Source organism: Archocentrus centrarchus, chromosome 6 (genome assembly GCF_007364275.1).
Source record: "Archocentrus centrarchus isolate MPI-CPG fArcCen1 chromosome 6, fArcCen1, whole genome shotgun sequence".
Classification (NCBI taxonomy): Eukaryota; Metazoa; Chordata; class Actinopteri; order Cichliformes; family Cichlidae; genus Archocentrus; species Archocentrus centrarchus.
In genome coordinates, this window is record NC_044351.1 from 31,558,294 (window position 1) to 31,576,745 (window position 18,452).

An 18,452-nucleotide genomic window follows, 5' to 3' on the forward strand; every position below is an offset into this window, starting at 1 on the left:
CATCTTTAATTCAGCCTTCATTTTCAAAAGTTTCAACTCAACTGGACACACGTGGTCCTGGTTTAGTCTGAAATCACTGTTGAATCTCAGAGAGTTAAGTTTGCCACAAAAAAGTATTGTTTCTACTCAAGTTCTGCAAAAGTGCTGTTTGGCTAACCACACTTCATATCAGCCTTCTCATCAAGCTAAAGTTGATATTTCTTATAAAACTACAACAGTTAATCATCTGAATATTGTACTTTGTACTGCTGTCACGTGACTGCATCAAACCCAAGCATTTAAGCCAGAAAACTAAAGCTGACTTCAAATCTACACTTTTAGACGCGTTCAGCTGTACGACTCGCGTCCTCACTGACCTCTGCAAAAATAAATGATTACATGTGCCGAGAGCAAGAAGAATGAAAGTTAAATAATTAGCAAATGAAAGATAAATGGTAACATGAAATCACTTTAGATTTATTTTATCAACTGATTGGAGGAAATAAAATAACAATTCTTTATATTTATTATTCAATTTTAATAATGGGATCATTTATTAAACTATAGCTGTCATAACATTTCCACAAATAATGAAAAATCCAAAAAAACAAACAAACAAAAAAAAAACTATACTGAAATATGTGATTGAAGAAAATCAAAAAAAAAAAAAATTCTCTCTCTCAGCAGCACCCATAACCACGCACACAAATTATTTTAACATTTTACTTTTACTTTTGGGCCTTTTTGGCAAACACATTCAACTCATCTAAACCTTTAAGGCGCGCGTTGCTCACCAGTTTGTTCCAACACCCGCTTCCAGAACTTAGCAGGGCTTCTAACACAAGGTAAATATAGGAGAAATAAGCAGCCAGTAAGGTGAAGTGAGCTCTGTTCTGGCTACACAGTAACATTAGCAGAGAGGCTACTAAAAGATTATATTACACTGAGGAATTATGCAATCTGTAAACTGAATTCTCCTACATCTCACCTTTAAGTTAGCTTCTTAATACTAAAAATGTCATCTGCAAAAAGACCAACAACAACGTTTCCATTTTGTTGGCCACTGCGCTCTCAACAAGCTCCGAGCTGTTTAAGATCAAAGACGACACATTCTTGGGACGCTTTCTGAGCTCCACATTGTTACGGTGTAATTTCATTAGTGTGTTACAGTTTGCTGGCGAGCTGAGGGTGTGTGTGCGCGCGGCTTATTCCTGGAAACCCTCCATCAAAGGAGGCGTTGAGCACTTCATCCAGGTTTGCGGCTGTGACAAAGTCGAGGTTGGCCCTGACATTGGCGGGAAGTTCCTCCAGGTCCTTCTCGTTGCGTTTTGGGAGGATGACGCACTTCACTCCTGCCCTGTGGGCAGCCAGCACCTTGTCCTTGATCCCGCCCACCTGCAGAGGACAGACAAACTTGTCTGTTAAAACTGGACCAGGGATTTGCATGTTGTGTGTGTTGACTGCGATAACTTACTGGCAGCACGAGCCCTCTTAATGTGATCTCCCCTGTCATGGCGACATCTGATCTGACCAATCGGCCGCTGAACAGCGAAGCTAAGCAGGTGACGATTGTAACGCCAGCAGAGGGGCCATCTTTGGTGACAGCTCCAGCAGGGAAATGGAGGTGGATGTCTGTCCCCTCTAAAGGATCTGGACCCCCCACCACTGTCCAAGCACACACAGATGCACAACTTAAATTGTCACGTTTTGCATTTCTATGAACCTACAAATAGAATATGCACACTTGCATATCTGAACTCACTGTTGGTGAGCTGGTAGGTTTTAGCGTTCGCTCTGAGCCAGCTGATAGCCAAGTGGGCAGATTCTTTCATAACGTCTCCCAGCTGACCCGTCAGAGTGAGCTGACCTTCTCCCTCCATCCGACTGGCCTCCACAAACATGATCTCCCCACCAAGCGGCGTCCAGGCCAGACCAAGGGCAACACCGGGCAGGGTGAGCCGCTCAGAGACCTGCCAACATGCACGCACGAAAACATCTGAAAAGCTGTATTTGCTGGAATAATTACAGACAAACTCAAAGTACACTTTTTTTTTTTTGCAATCCTCACAAAAAAGTGAAATAAAACAAGGTCCACATGACCTGGAGAGATGAAGGAAGAAAGGCAAGTGACTTTAATCTGACTGGATGAGCAGCAGCTGTGTGGAAGTGAGAGATGTGCTCACAGCATATCTGTGATGGGGACCACTCGTGTTGTTGGAGGTCCAGAAAATTAAGGCCATCAAAAATTTACAAAAATGGGAAAAATTCTGCATGTTTCTGTAATAGACTCCTCGTCTGGAGCCTCACTGCATCTGGTGGATTATGAACACGTCAGTGTCCTGCTTACTGTACCTCCATTTCGAACGCTGGAGGTCCCAGGATGTCTTTCAGTGCAATATGGTCAATCACTATGGGCAACTCTGGAGGTGCTGCCTTGTCTGAAAACACATACAACAAAACATTCATTGTAAACTTAAGCATGGCCCCCGCTGTGTGATTCACGCCCCTCCAGTTTGGCACGTTTGTAACCCTCTTGCTCCAATTTCAACATCGCATTGGCTATATCCATAATTTTTATGGTCTATGTTTCAGACCATTGCATGCAAAAGGAAAAATATCTTGTTTAGAAATTGCATTTATGCAGTAAGTGGACGTGAATGTAAACACACTGCAATCATCAGATCTTACTGATTGTGTAGAGTAAAAGCTTCAGAGAGAAAGAAGAGGGGGGAAAAAAAAGGTGGTGACAATATTTGCAGCTGAGACTGAAAAAAGAAAAAAAAAAACCCCCCAATGAACACACATGCATCAAACACGCCAACATTATGCAAAGATGCACACACACACACACCCACCCACCCACATCAAACAGAAAATGCCACAAACATCACACATGAACATCAAACACGGGTCACCAGCTGGAAAATTAAAAAAAAAGAAAAATGCATGCGAGCGCATATCATTTGCATTTGCATGCACGTACAAACAGTTGTGTAGTTTGTTACCTAGCAACACACAGAATCAATTTATCAGAATCATTTACTCTGCTGGGAATCCCTCAGACGAGACGAGAGAGTGTTGCTTTGTAACATCCAAACCTACTGAGCAAGAAACTGAGTGCAATGAGCTTCATGAGGTTTGTTTTGGATATGAGCCCGCTCATTACGCAGCTGCTGAAAATCATAATGTTGTACTTGTGAAAATGCTTCAGACATCAAGCAGCTGACATAAACTTTGGTTTACAAATGATTACTGCACAAATAAACGACCAACAAACAATCGAAATCGGTTTAAATGTCACATTATAAACCAACATCCAACAAACTGCTCCATTCAGTATTTAGTCAGTTCATTTATACCACCCTCATTTCTGTTCAGAGTGATTAGCAACCTCTTGTGCCCAACAGCCACACACTCTGTAACACAGAACAGAAACAGGGGTTTTCACTTACTGGTATTAACGGTTGTTATCTGAACTTTATGGGAGCTATTTTTCCTGATGCATCTGCCAGTTGTGGCTCGCATGCAGTCAGTCTTTTTTAGCATACCTGTGGTAATTTTTTTTAAAGCACACAGATATGATCTGTGTCACTGACTGCTGTCATCTCCATCTACAAACTAAGTCAAATTCAAAGTTTAACTTCAAAATTATTATGAGCGAGCTCAACTGACTTGTTGAGATGACCAAATAATACCATTTAGTGTTACAGTGTACAACACTAGGATACTGTGTAAAAAAACAACCATGTTGCAGTACTTTTGTATTACTGAAGGCATCTTCTCTGCTTATTCTTATTATCTTCGTATTTCTCCCATATTAGCTATTCTTAATTGGTTCCCTGTTAAATCCAGAGTGGTTCATCTTTCTCCTCACACAGAAAGCCCTGAATCACCACGCTCCATCATATCTTAAAGACCTCACAGTACGACATCATCCCAGTAGAGCACCATGTATCAGTGCAAAGAAAGTCAGAGCCTTCAGCTATCATTGCCCCTCTCTTGCTGAGACTCTTATCAGGAGACAACCTGCTTTTAAAATTAGGCTTTGGATATTTCATCCTTTTTGATAAAGACTATAGTTAGGTCTGGATTAGGTTACCTTAAACCAACCCTTAGTTATGCTGCTATAGAAAAATTTGTCCCTATAATCCTCTTTTCACTACTGCAGGTCGTCAGCGTCGTGCTTCGAACCTCGATCTCACGCTTTCTGTAACTTTGGCTCTCAAGCTCCCTCTCTCAGCTCAGTCTTGCTTTTTAATCAGTGCTTTTTTCTTCTGACTTTCACTGTCACAGAGTGCTTACTGTCTGTAACATACCCTGAAATAACATGACTAAGAAACATCATAGAATAACACTAATGCTGGCTCTGTGATAAACTGACAATATCAGTTCCTTCATCCTCCAGGAACTGCCTGCACACTCTCGCCATATGAGGCCGGGCACTGCCGTGCACCAGGAGGAACCCAGGACCCACTGCACCAGTGTAGGGTCTGACAGTGGGTCCAAGGGTTTCCTCCTGATACCTGATGACAGTCAGGGTGCCGTTGCCTAACCTGTAGAGGTCTGTGTGTCCCTCCAGGATATTGCACCCCAGATCATCACTGACCCACCACTAAACCTGATGCTGAATAATGTTACAGGTAGAATTACACACTCCATGGCTTCTCTACACCCGTTCATGTCTGTCACATGTGCTCAGGGTGAACCTGCTCTATTGTGTAAAAACCACAGGGTGCCAGTGGTGAACCTGCCAATTCTGGTATTGTATGGGAAATGCCAATCGGGCTCCAGGGTGCCAGGGATAGCTCACCCTCCATTCTGTTTCTGATTGGTCAGAGACATTCACACCGGTGGCCTTCTGGAGGTCCAAACCATTCCTCTTTTGGAGGTTGTCTTATTTTTGCCCCTCTGGTGCACCTGTTGTTAATTTCATTAGGACCAAAGCAGCTGAAACTGATTAACAACCCCCTCTGCTACTTAACTGACCAGATCAATATCCCAGAAGTTTAACTGACTTGATGCTAAACTCTGATTAAAAAGTGTTCCATTAATTTTTTTGAGCAGTATATTTGGAATCAGCAGTTAGTATTTAATGCACAAGCTAAACACTAAACCAGCAGCTTCAATCTGAATCGCACAGTGTGACAGAGACAGAAAGAAAGCTCTCACCTCCCTCCTGTTTTGAGTTCTCAGGGGTTATTGTCTCTGTCTTGGTGAGCGTGTGACCCTCAGCAACCTTGACAGCTACGGCTCGGCAGATCGCCCCGATCTTCCTCTCTAGTGAGCGCACACCGGCTTCTCGAGTGTATCTAAAAGAAAGAACAAACAGAAGGACAAATAACAGATAAATAAAACTGTCAGTGACACGGCTGCCACCGACTGTCACATAAAGCATGAAAACAAGGCAAAACTGCCTCTCTGCCACTCTTGGTTTGGCCTGTAACTGTACTGCCCTGAAAACCCGAGAACCCGAGTCTGTTCTGTCAGAAACACGACGGGTTCTTTTTTGGGTTTTTTGTAAAAGAGATATTCCCATATTGTTTATGCGGGGGTGTACCTGCTGATTATGTCCTGTGTGGTGCTCTGAGGTATATGCAGTTGTTGAGGCGTTAACCCGTGCTGCTCCAGTTGGTTTGGAATCAGGTGACGGTGAGCAATCTCCACCTTCTCCTCCTGGGTGTAGCCTGGATTGACAATTAAAAAAAAAAAAAAAAGAGATATATTCAAGGGCATATTTTATTATCTCCTTGGAAAAACTGAGGCATTCATTTAACAAAAATGTTTTTTGTTTTTTTATTGGAAACCTTTTGTTTCTATAGTAGAGTTGTGTAAATGTATCTTAAATAATATGGATGCAGTCTGCTTAAGGTAAGAAACTCTGTTTCCTTCATAAGCAGAGCGACTAAACTCACCTGGTACCTGCAGCACCTCCATCCTGTCCAGCAGGGCCGGGGGAATGGTTGCTGTGGTGTTTGCAGTGGCGATGAAGAGCACTTGGGAGAGGTCAAAGGCCACATTCAGGTAATGGTCTGTGAAGCTGTGGTTCTGCTCTGGGTCCAGGACCTTATCATGCATACAGAGACCTTTTCAATATGTGTGCTTTTTTTGGTTTAAGCAAATTAAAACTGGGATAGGTGAGAACTTTTTGGCACCATGGGGCAAAAATACTATAACAACACTATTTGTTTTCTAAAAGTCTTTTAGGAACGTTAAAATTCTGCACCTCCTCTTGAAAACAGACAAGCTGCTAGTTCAGTTAACCTGTAATATCTAAATCTGTTGTAGTGGTTTATTAGGTTGTTTATTGGCAGATTTACCGCAAATGCAAGCAACATGTCACATGTTTCTACTAGCTGATAATAATTAACCCTTCTGTTAAGTATATTCTAAGATTCATAAGTGCATGTGCCTAATTCAACCCCATATAAAGTAGATGCAGTACAGAATTGGAGGCTTAAAATAGAAGAATCCTTGGCAGACATGATACTAAACCACAGGTAACCTGAGCAAGAGAGAAACAGACTGACCTCCAGCAGAGCAGCAGCAGGGTCTCCTTGCAGGCTCTTCCCCAACTTGTCCACCTCATCCAGGAGGAAGACGGGATTATTGACGCCCACCATCTTCAAACCGTTTATAATCCGGCCGGGCATGCTCCCTACATACGTACGCCTGGTGACAGGGCAAAGATGCGAAATGGTGCCCTTCCCTGTATTATTACTGTATATCACTCTGTAGCAAATGAAGCTAATGGAAGCAAGCTTCAAGTGTTGACTAGTGTGTGGCTCAAAGTGGTCTGTGGACTTCTAAGGTAGGAAATAAAAATTATTAAAAAAATTAAAAAGAACTTCAGAGACATTTTTAAGTTGACCAAACTGCGTAAGCGACTGTTTAAGAACTCTGGTCCTCATTTCTGCTGTTGGAAGGCCAAACACGTGTCTCTCATCTGGCTGTAATTAGGTATGTGAACCCAGTTTGTTCATTATTAAAACACGATCATCCCTGTAACCTGACACGAACTCTTTTGCCCCATTCACCTCTCTGGTCACAGAGGCGAACACACAGAGGCTCCAATCAGATATGACACCCCCATAACAGTACGTGCTGCTTCTGTGTGGTGTCTGTGTCCTCATTCTGGATGTTACCAGTGACCTCCATTTATTTTACAGCCAAGCAAAGCTACATCACCTTAAAAATGAAGTGCATGTCGGAAGAAAACAAAACCAACAACACAATAAAATTCATTTAAAAAAAAAAAAAAGCACCGGGGGTCCAAGAACTTACGGGCTGAAAAACGAATGGATGTTGAATGTCTTTTATCCATCATTTAAATTAAAGCCTGGTGGACTTTCAGGCATGCTGGATGGAGTTTTTAACTCTATCTGCATGTGCACAATGAATACATTTCATATCCTACATGTGTTTAGAGTACCGCTCCTGCACGTCTTCAGAAGGTTCTTAATTTCCAAGATGCAATACACATACATGACTGGTGGGGGCGCTATGAGGATGCAGCACAGTGCTGTTCTGAAGACAAAGATGAGTAATTTTGATATAAAGTGAGCAATTATTTGCATTATCTGAGTTTTCAGGGGTGTCCTCTGCTGGAATCATCCAGTAACATATTACTGGAGTTAACTGCCAGATTCAGCTGGAAGATCGTTGGGATCTGAAAGCAGCAAGCCTTTTTGGGAGGTGTTGGTATTCATAAATTCACTACCATAAATTTAGAATGAATAAGAAGTTTTTTTCTGTGGCGTAAATTACACAGCTCTTCGTGGGCTAAAGAGCTTCATGCTGTTCTTGAAGAAGCTGAATTACAGTTTATGTATATTAATAATTTATCATGAAATGTGAACATAATTGAGAGAAAGTTACAAGTTAGACCTGAAGGGAGAAGGTTGAAATACATGCACACAATAAACACGGGCAATAATGAAGATGCTGCAAAAACCAAAATGACCAAAATGTATTAAAATCAGCCTTGAAGCTGGCAAATTTAAAAACAGCTTAGTAAATTACATGAATTAAGAGAAAATCCAAATTAATTAAATTTTATTCTATATGGTTTTTATTATGATAATATATATTTAATGAAATGTTTTGGTGAACTGATGATAACAGTATGAAAAGGCTGTTTAATGATTTTGGTGTTTATAAGTTGCCTTTGTTGCTCAAGCTTGGTAGAGATGTCTGGTGAATTATTTGTTTAGGTGCTTTTAAGTTATGGTGCTACCTAAGTTCTGGTTTCTGGTTGTTTAAAGATACAGTTTTATGCATAATATTCAATTAGTCTTGTGTTACAAAGTCACACGTGAACAACCGCAATCGCAGTTTTCTATGGGAACACTGTTAAAAAGCTAGCATCTCTCATGACTAATGTGTCATGAGATAGGTGTTTTATTGTTGTTACTATATATGGAAAACCAGAAAATTTACAGTCTGGACATAAAACTCTGCAGATGAATATACCTGTGTCCTCGGATGTCAGACTGATCACAGACACCTCCCAAAGCAATGCGGTGAAACTCTCTGCCCAGAGTCCGGGCAATGGAGCGTCCTACACTGGTCTTACCGACTCCAGGAGGACCCACAAAACACAGGATGGGGCCCTGAAAACAGCAGCGTGAAATTCAAAGATTAATACATGACAAATTAAAAGAAATTGCTTTTTTTTTGCGGTTATCTAAGAAGCACCTTGAGTGACGTCTTCAGCTGTCTGACAGCTAGGTACTCCAGGACACGTCTCTTCAGCTTGTCCATGGCGTAGTGATCATTGTCCAACAGAGTACGTGCAGCTCGGATGTCCAGGCAGTCTAAAGAGTTTGCATAAGTGTTTTAAGTGGGTTAAATATGAATTTAAAAACAAAGAAACATTATAAAAGACAGAACCAAAAACCACAGGTGAAAGATTTGTCCCACAGCGGTTTGGCAAAGTTTAGAGGTCCATCGATCAGACAAATTGTCAGACTGCAGCAAATACTTCGAGTTTCCACTGATACTTCATTACACGTTAAAGTCAGCAGGGACAAACCAGAACAGTTCTCGTGTTTGTACAACCACGATTCCAAAAAAAAAAGAAAAGCTGGGACGTTGTGTAAAATGTAAGCAAAAACAGAATGCAATGATCTACAAATCTCATAAACCCAAATTTTATTCACAATAGAATATCGAAAACATCTAAAAGAAAAACCAAAGAGTTATGCTGAGCTGAACTCCACTAAAATTTGTCTGTAGCTTAATTTACCTTTGGTGCTTTTGCTCCATGGCAACTCCACCATCAGGTCCAAGTAGTTTCTAGTGATGGCGTACTCAGGCATTGACTGAAGCATCTTCTTCAATCTGAGTAAACATGAACAAGATCGATCTGATTGACGTATTTAAGGTTAATTATAGTACTGGATCATGTTTACATAGATGAATATTCATAAGAAAGGAAAAAAAATCTCTCTTATATGGTTTCAATTATTTAAGAGTGCATGAGCTAAACATGGTCCAAATACATAAAAGCGGCAGCAGCAGCATGTCTTCATTTTTAGGCAAAGATGCTTTATGCTGTGACTGACATGTTGCAGATACGAGGGGAACATTTACCTTTTGAGTTCTTTCAGGCAAATTTTGAGGGCAGCTTCAGGCATGTTGGCTCTGTGGACCTTCCTCTCCAAGGCCGCTGTGTCATCTCCATCATCATCTTCATCCTCCTCATCTAGATTGAACTGCCGACCCGGGAACACTGTACCCTTACGCACTAACACCTGAACAGACGGGAATCGCAGACATGAGCGCGGCATTTTGTAAATTAATCACAGTATAAACAAAGACTGCACATCTGTTACCCTCTTCTCGTTATCGGGACTCATCTTCCTGGTTTTCTGCAGCAGTTTTAGCCCCTCTATCTGCCTGGTCAGCATGGGCAGGGCCTTCTTAAAGCGCTCCTCCAAACTCAGTGCATCCAGGACCTCCACAGCATATGTGAAAATACAAATTTTATTTATTGGGAAGATGTACTGTGGGGGAAGAAAAAAAATCCCATATCAATGTTTGTTTTTATGCCACCCAGTAGTTAAAAAAAACAAGATGCTAAATCTTAAATGTCAGAATAATTGCAAAGGTGCTGTATTTGCTTCAAATAGCGACCTCTCTCTTTCTTCTCTAACATGCTGTCATAAAACATGTGGAGGAGGAGGAAGAAGAGGCAGAAGAACAAGAAGAGGAAGAAGAAGAAGAAGGGGAGGAAGAAGAAAACTCAGCTGCTCTCCTGTTTCCCAAGAGCTTTCCACAATGGAGGGATCTGCATATTTCATTTGGCACAGATTTTACATGAGCCCTTCCTGACACAATCCTACCATTTTCAAATTTTCATTCACCGGATAGCTGGAGTCAGGGAATGCACATTTTTCCCTAACGAACGGTGGGTGCCAGGGAATCACCGACAGATCTCTAGGCCTGTCTGATTATGGCTTTAACCGAATCTTTGATAGATTAACTGATTATTTGATGGATTAATTAGCCAACGCTATATTGCAGGAATTACTGCTATATGGCGTCAGAATGGAGAGGAAATAGGCAGCAAGGAAAGAAGATGGTCAGGTTGGTGAGGGATTCATCTTACAGCAAGATGTTGGCCAAAATCTTACAAGAAAACAACTAAGTAGTTTCAAAGTATGGCAGAGCAGCACAGTCTCCAGACCTAAACCCCAGCTAGTTTGGGATAAAGTGAGTAGACTAAATCTGATTAAAAAGTGGGACGTTCTAAAACTTTGACTACTTGTGTTTACAGTCTGAATTCTGACAGACCCAAGAGTCGCTTCACCTGGAGTTTCTCCTTGTTTGAGGTGCGGATCATCGAGGCAACAACGTCAGGTAGAGTTTCCCTCGGCAGACTGTCCAAAAGGCGCCTGAACTTGGCCACAGCTGGAACAGACATGTCTAGCATACCTAACAACTACACACACACACACACACACACACACACACACACACACACACACACACACACACACACACACACACACACACACACACACAGTTGGATTTGACTTACTGAGTATGTTTTCAGTGCTTTAGTCTGACCCATCACAGCATGTTGCCATCATAAACCATCAGTTTATTGCTGTAATGGATGAAAAAAATGTTGCCTGTTTCTTATTATTCTGAAAAATTCCGACATTTCAAAGTTCATGAAGCTTTGAATGAGTAAAATGAGCTCTTCCATAAACTGTCAACGCAAACATCGAAGTGCATATGGTGACAACTGCAATCTGCGGATCTTCCCACAGCACAAGGACATCAGCGAACGTAATTCATACATATCCCACTCTGCTGCACAAATTAAGTTTAGGTGGAGGAACATTCAGAAGGAAACCTCAGTTCAGACCTCAAGAAAGAAGTCAACATCTATTCAAAGCAACATCTAGATAATACAGAGTCATTCTGTAAACTAATGCTGTGGATGGATGACAGTAAAACTGCGCCGTATGGCCACAGTGAAGACGTGAGAGAAAGATGTAGCTTGTGATTAAAACCCACAACTTGTAAGAGTTTAAGCATGGGGTAGAAACCAGTCTGTAATTACCGATAATCTGTGGAGGCAAATATGCTGTGCGTGCACGGCAGCCTAAAAAACAATTCAGAACATGAAATGATCTGATGGAGGAGCAGCTGAAATTTCTACAAAATCATTGGCAAGTTGTGACTTCATGCAAAAACATAATTCCCTTTTTACTGTTCAAGTATTTGAATGGGCAACGATGAGTGCTTATTTTCTTATTTCATAAACTAAAAATTATTATTAAGAAGTGTATTATAATTCAAGGAACTATTTTCAAATGGTAATATCCATTTGCTGCAGAGGTGGTAGTTGCTCCTTTTTGAAATCGCGGAATCCAACCAAAGCTTTCCCCAGCAGGGGGCAGCATTGCAGCAGTGGGTGTTTTGAAACGTTCACAGCTGCCGTTTCATGAAAGTGCAGCTTTTTTATTTACCTCTCTCCCTTACACACACACACACACACACACACACACACACACACACACACACACACACACACACACACACCTGTAGAGCAGCCTGGTAGAACTTCTCGGACAGCTCCCCCAGCTCTCCATCTTCTGCTGTGACACCGTCTCTTTGTGGGGTCGTATACTGCTCCAACTGATCCAACTGCTTCACCTGAAATTTGAGGGGTTTTTTGTTTGTTTTTACAATAAGTGAGTCACATTGTGAGGCCACACATACCTTTATATACATTTCTGAAATACTGAAATATTTTTCAGTACTTTATTTAGTACTTTTCAGGTTTATTTAGTACTAACTCTAACCTTATATTGTTGATTAAAATAAATAAATAAATAAAAATTAAACCCCTAAATGAAGGACCCTGCTTTTGCAATACTTGCCTAAAAATACCAGTTAGGGAATGGTCAGTTACTTCTCTACATCATTAAAGCGATTTCTCATTCTTTTGAACAAATTACAGCTAATTTGGTACATTCATGTGCATGACTTCACACACTCAAGTCATGTCAATGAAACTGTATTATAAAAGTCTTACATTCTTATTCTGAAAACATGGCTAAACATTCAGAACATCGTGTCACAAGAATTTTTTAATTCACACTGGGTGTTAAAATTTATTCTCATGATCACGAATCAGTCTGATCCAATCTCAGTAGGTAAAAAGGTCAGTGCTGTAGTTTCTATACCAGTGATTATGTGGCAGTCCAAATGATGTACATTTTTTAAGAGTGAGGACTACTACTCTCCTGAATGAGCACCTGCTGCACACGCTAGAAATCCCAAATGGACCCTGAAAGCATCTCTTTCAGGGTCCATTTGGGGCCTGAAGATCAGTGTCAGTGTCAGCACAATTTGACTTTGTACAACAGGAACAACTATGCGTCTGTAGCTCCCCATGTGCACAAGGAGCTATATTCTTGACTAAAGACTGGTTACATGTGTAGCTAAAGGCGCAGGAGAACAGAACTCGTAGGCGTTCAACTGCGATGCAGGGACATTTACATTTTTGCCCGCACCTTCAGACTCGAGATATGAAAGATCATATCTATCATCGTTGGAGAAGGGGTCCCCTTCACTAAAGAAGCAAAAACAAATCTTAATAAAATGCCGTCCTCGTCCCCCTCACCTCAAGCCTCATATCCTGAACTGAAGTTGGGACGCTAACACAGAAAAACGCACATAAACATGCTTATTTATTCCCGATATTGTCGCCAATACTTAATGTCAGCAAATCAGACATGCAATTCTCCAGTCTCCAAACAGCTGATATTTAATGGACACATATTATTTTTTTATTCCTGAGTTACTGCTAAGAGTTGATATGATTCAAATATATTAAAATATAGTGTGTACTAATGTTTTCCTTTTACACAAACGGTACTAGAAACACATCAGCGGGCTGCAGCCATTATGGTGTACAGTCAAAATTTAATGTTTTTTTCTCTCTCCTGGCTGACCGAAACATGTTTGTCCTGCAGCAGCCACCATAACTATTGTAGTCAACCAGCTTCTGATGGGCTGCCCCTAAGGAAACAGAAGGTTTGAACAGCAGACGCGTGGGGCTCTCAGCCAGAGCTGTGTGCCTGAGATGACCATATTAAGGATCTAGTTGGCACGTATTGGAATGATATAGAGCTGAGCTCAGAAAAAACTATTAGAAACCAAATATTTAGAGCAGTCTGAGCAGAAATCTGAGCTGTTGGCTCACAGGGATTACTTTTATATAATGGTGACTATCTGAAACTGTGGCCATGTTTAGCATGAGTATAAAACACTTTAGCAGTGTGTATACAGTGGATATTGCTGTATGATAAACTGTAACACAATAACAAAGTATTTCAGAGTGTTACAGACCATCAGGCAACTTGTAAATACTCATATTGCATGAAATACTTTTGGATTCACTAGAAAAAAAAGGCTTTATCACATTAGAGGCTCTGTCAATATGTAGTGACATTACTGTTCAGTATGGTTACAGGTTCAAAGGGCACACTTCTGTCCCTCATTAAACAGACAGTGCATCCAAACACATCATCTCTAATCAAAATAACATCTAAGATCTAATATCAAGTCAAACGAAAGCCTTACCTCTGCCAGCACAAAGGGTCGCTCCTTTAACAGACTGGACACACTAAATCGGCACAGTCCGGTGATCAGGAGGGTGTAGTGAGGTTTTGGCCAGTTACTGCCCACCACCTGTACTGCAATCCCCGCTGTACCAATTCTACACAAACATGGAGAGAGAGACAGTGTAAGATGGATGAGGTGGGCATTAGAAAGGCTGCGTTCTCCAGTGCAAGAGTCTGTCCTGATTTTAAATGCTTGCAAAGCTTCACACCTCTAATCCTGCTGGAGCACAGGGTCTGTTATAAGCTATGCTATAGTGTGTGGAAATCACCAGTTCGAGTTTCATTCAAGCGCTGGCACATTTTAAGTAAAAGTGCCAAACATTTGCAGGAGCCACTGTAAGCAGAATCACCAGAGTCCAAACATCATAACACAGAGCGGTGATGAGAACCCACAGACGACCCCAGGAAAGTATTTCATATATGAAGCAAAAATTTTGCAGCAATCGCTATGTCTAAATTTTAAACCATAACCAAAAATCTGAGATGACTGAGCATAAAAATGATTTGACATGGATTCACAGATTAATTCACTCTCTGGCCAGTAGGTTTTTTTTTTTTTTTCCTGGTAATGATCCAAAGCCAAGAAATCGCTGTTTTGTAACCAGACTGGCCTGGAGTCCACTGATTAAAGGCTAAAGTCCACTTCTCTGTGCTTCCCTGGTTGTTTCTGACTGCAGGGCTACAAATAAAAGTGGAGATGTTTCTAGAACAGATCACAATATAACAACTAAAAATAGCAAATATTCTTTCTGTGGTAGGAAATGTAAAGCTGGCAGTTTAGAAGTGCAGGCTCAAAGATGCACTGAGATTGTATGGCCGCATTTAAAACTCTCCTCAGAGATTTAGATCTGGATGTTATCAGAAGTGTTTTAATATATTTCCCATGAAGATGACACACATTAGAGAAGTCTAAAAACATAAAAACCCTCATGTGTACCGGAACTATATTTGATCTTCTTCCTTATTCTGCAGTCATCTTGCGACCTGTCAGGTTTATGACACCTTGAAGGGGACCCACCGGCTGTATGCCACACTTCCAAAACATTAACACCACAACCATTTAAACTCATAAAAAAAGACTCAACTATTCACTCTTTATCTCGCTACACAGCTACATGTTTGTTACTTGTGCAACGTGGGGAGGTCGTCGGTGTCATTCTCCGGGTCTCTGGTGTTAGGAATCACCCCTATGATGGTGCTTTTCAGCGAAGTCCCCTTCAGCAGCCGCTCTCGGACCAGGTGCATGTTCCGCGGGGTGTCCACGCTGAACCTGACCGTGGAGCCCGGGAGAAGAACTCCTTCGTGGGTTAGCAGCAGCGGGAGACGGCTCGGGATCTGAATTCTGCCACCGGAGATCATTGTTCGGGTTTTTTTTTTTTTTCAGTGCCCAGATCACTGTTTTAAAAACCCAACTTCAGCAAACAAATACGCCCCTGGTCTGCTGTTAAGTAGGCCAGCAGAGTGTAAACACAGGACTTCCGGGGAGGAATCTCAAAATAAAGTTTTCATTGACGACTTGAATACATTTGATTTCTACTGCGAAAATAAAACAAGCCCTTATCCAGAGGTATTTCTTATAAAACTATAAAATTATATAACGCCACTGGGGTTTCCATACTCACTTTCCTATCATTCTTACACCGGGAAAAAAAAAAAAAAAAAAAGCTTAGATAGGCTTTTCTCTGTTATTCACCCACATCCGTAACGTCCTGTATTCGCTACGGTAAACGCAGAGGGACAAACAACATGCTATTTCGTAACATCCATCCATCCCATCCATTTTCTTCCGCTTGTTCTTTTCGGGGAGAGGACAGTATATCCAAGCTGTCATAGTGCGAGCGGCAGGATACACTCTGGACAGGTCGCCAGCCTGTCGCTGGGCTAACACAGACAGACAAAATAAAACCTCGCGCTTGCATTTGCACCGTCGATTTAATTTGTTAATCCGCTTTCAGGTGATGGAAGGTGTATAGATAACCACCGCATGTCCCCTGACAAGCTACACACTAGCTACTTTGCAGAATTTTATATATTTTTGTGTGCGCGCGCAGCTATACTAATTAGCAGATAAAAGCTTAAAAAATGTCCCCAATGTATATAATAATAAAAGATTAGAGGCCTTATCTTCTCAAAGATATAAGGTAACTGTAAGCAGTCCAGTAGGTGTTAGAGAAGTAATGTGATCTATTCTGGGATGGGTGGATGAAAGACTGTTAAAAATGGTAAAATAATAGTCATGGTATGCATTTGAACACTTTCCAAAGCACAAGACTGGACACAGCGTTAGTTGATAAAAAATAGTAATTTATTTTTATTTCTTTAATAATAATAATAATAATAAGTATTTTTAGAGCAATATACATTTTCAAAAATAAATATTCAATATCTTGCGTATATAAAAAAAACAAAACAAATCTGTCTATCCATACAAATCTATCTTCAGACAATAAAACTCCATATTTGCAGTTGGCGCTCAATCATTGCCAGGCAGGAAACATTACTTTTCAAAACAAGGGATCTTGAAATACAACTTGCGCTTGTGGTTAGAAAAAAAAAAAAAACAACCATATGGATACATATGATCAATAAACTATGACTAAAGAAATAAGGCAATGAATTTACAGAAATACACCAATAACTGCAGTTCGTTATTTATATAATTCCAGAGCTTCTTTTGCAGTTATAATACATAAAAATCATCACTCTCCCTCCAAAAGAGTGACAAAATTAGGCTTGTGAGGCTTACACGTGTCTTTCATGTGATGTTAGGAGTTAATTCATGAACAATCAAAGCTTTTTTTCAATATTTGGTAGTAAGACAACCAATTCTGTTTGCAATGTTTGTTTTTGAAACTCACTGTGGTAACATAGGTTATGATAATTAATACATTCTGCCCTAAAGTAATGCGGTGGGTATGGGAATGTTGCATCATAAAGTGACTGAACCAGCATGTCGGGATTTGAATGCAATGAACCCTGTGGATGGAAAATGTCACAAGCAAAAACAACAGTGAAACACTGAAGGGCTGAGCAGATAGTGTTGAGTCTAGGCCAGCAGTTTAAAAGGCTGATCCCACTCTCCCTGCTGTAACACTGTGAAGCTTACAAATATTCCAAGATGGTAAATTTAGCTGCTTTGACACAGGTGGTGCTCAGCTTTCTCAGTCCAGCTGTTACGCATTTACTCATCTCTTGTACTAACTGGCCCTTTTCACCAACATAGCTGGTATACTTGACACTGTAGTCATTATGTTAAGCTGTGGTTTGGCACACTGCATGTGAAATCAGTCATTGAGTAAACTGCAAGCTTAAAGTGGAGGTGTTCACATCCAAGGCCCTGGTTAGTTAGCCATCTGAGAATCTCAGTTAAATATTACCTACGAGCAGGTTAGGGTGTGAACATTTAAGAATGTAAAGCTAGATTTCCAGGTATTAACACGCCAAAACGACACCACTACACTTCAACAGTATTTGCCAGGTTTGTGTAAAGAGTGAATCTTGACTGGCACTCCAAACAGAAATACCAGCTGCTGAGGAAAGCACAGCTATCCATAAGTCTTGTTTTTACATATAAACTAAGCCTACCATAAAAGCTCTCTTTTCAGTCAGTATTTACAGTTGGGGAAATAATTATTTGATCCTCTGCTGAATTTGGAAGTTTGCCCACTTGCAAAGAAATGAGCAGTCTCTAATTGTTATGGTAGTTTTATTTTAATGGAAAGAGACAGAATATTAACCAAAAATCCAGAAAATACACATTATATAAAAGTAGAACTTGATTTGCAACGAGTATTTGATCTCCTACAATCCAGCCAGATGGCTCCCATAGATTGGCACACAGATTACAATCAATCACTCAGTCGATTACAGATACTCCTGGTTGCAACCTGCTGTGTATAAAACACATCTGTCCACAGAATCAATTTCTTGCATTCCAACCTGTCCAACACCATGTGCGAGGCCAAAGAGCTGTCAAAGGATATCAGGGACAAGACTGTAGACCTGCACGAGGCTGGAATGGGCTACAAGACTATCAGCAAGAAGCTTGGTGAAAAGTTGACAACTGTTGGTTGTCTGTTCGAAATGGAAGAAATATAAAATGACCACCAGTTGCCTTCAGTCTGGAGCTCCATGCGAGATCTTACCTCATGTGGTGAGGATGATCATGAGAAAGGTAGTGGATCAGCTGAGGTCTACACGGGAGGACCTTGCTAATGATAAGTTTGCCAGTGAACATCTAAATGATTCAGGGAAGGCTTGGGAGAAGGTGCTCAGACATGGTCAGATAAAACCAAAGTCAAGCTTTTTGGCATCAGCTCGACCCGCCGT

The 18,452-nt window shown here is 40.9% G+C and overlaps 1 protein-coding gene across 1 annotated transcript; it reads right to left on the bottom strand.

Annotated features, from left to right (window-relative positions):
• lonp2 (lon peptidase 2, peroxisomal) lies at window positions 1-15,654 on the bottom strand. Its single transcript, XM_030732283.1, has 17 exons — window positions 15,250-15,654; window positions 14,083-14,218; window positions 12,034-12,147; window positions 10,790-10,921; window positions 9,813-9,935; window positions 9,571-9,731; window positions 9,224-9,318; window positions 8,674-8,792; window positions 8,449-8,588; window positions 6,507-6,648; window positions 5,892-6,042; window positions 5,537-5,663; window positions 5,149-5,288; window positions 2,332-2,417; window positions 1,742-1,949; window positions 1,454-1,644; window positions 1-1,374 (listed from the first exon to the last, which is right to left on the bottom strand). The coding sequence occupies exons 1-17, from the start codon at window positions 15,480-15,482 to the stop codon at window positions 1,144-1,146; spliced, it is 2,529 nt and encodes an 842-aa protein (XP_030588143.1). The 5' UTR covers window positions 15,483-15,654; the 3' UTR covers window positions 1-1,143.
• Window positions 15,655-18,452: the final 2,798 nt, after the last annotated feature.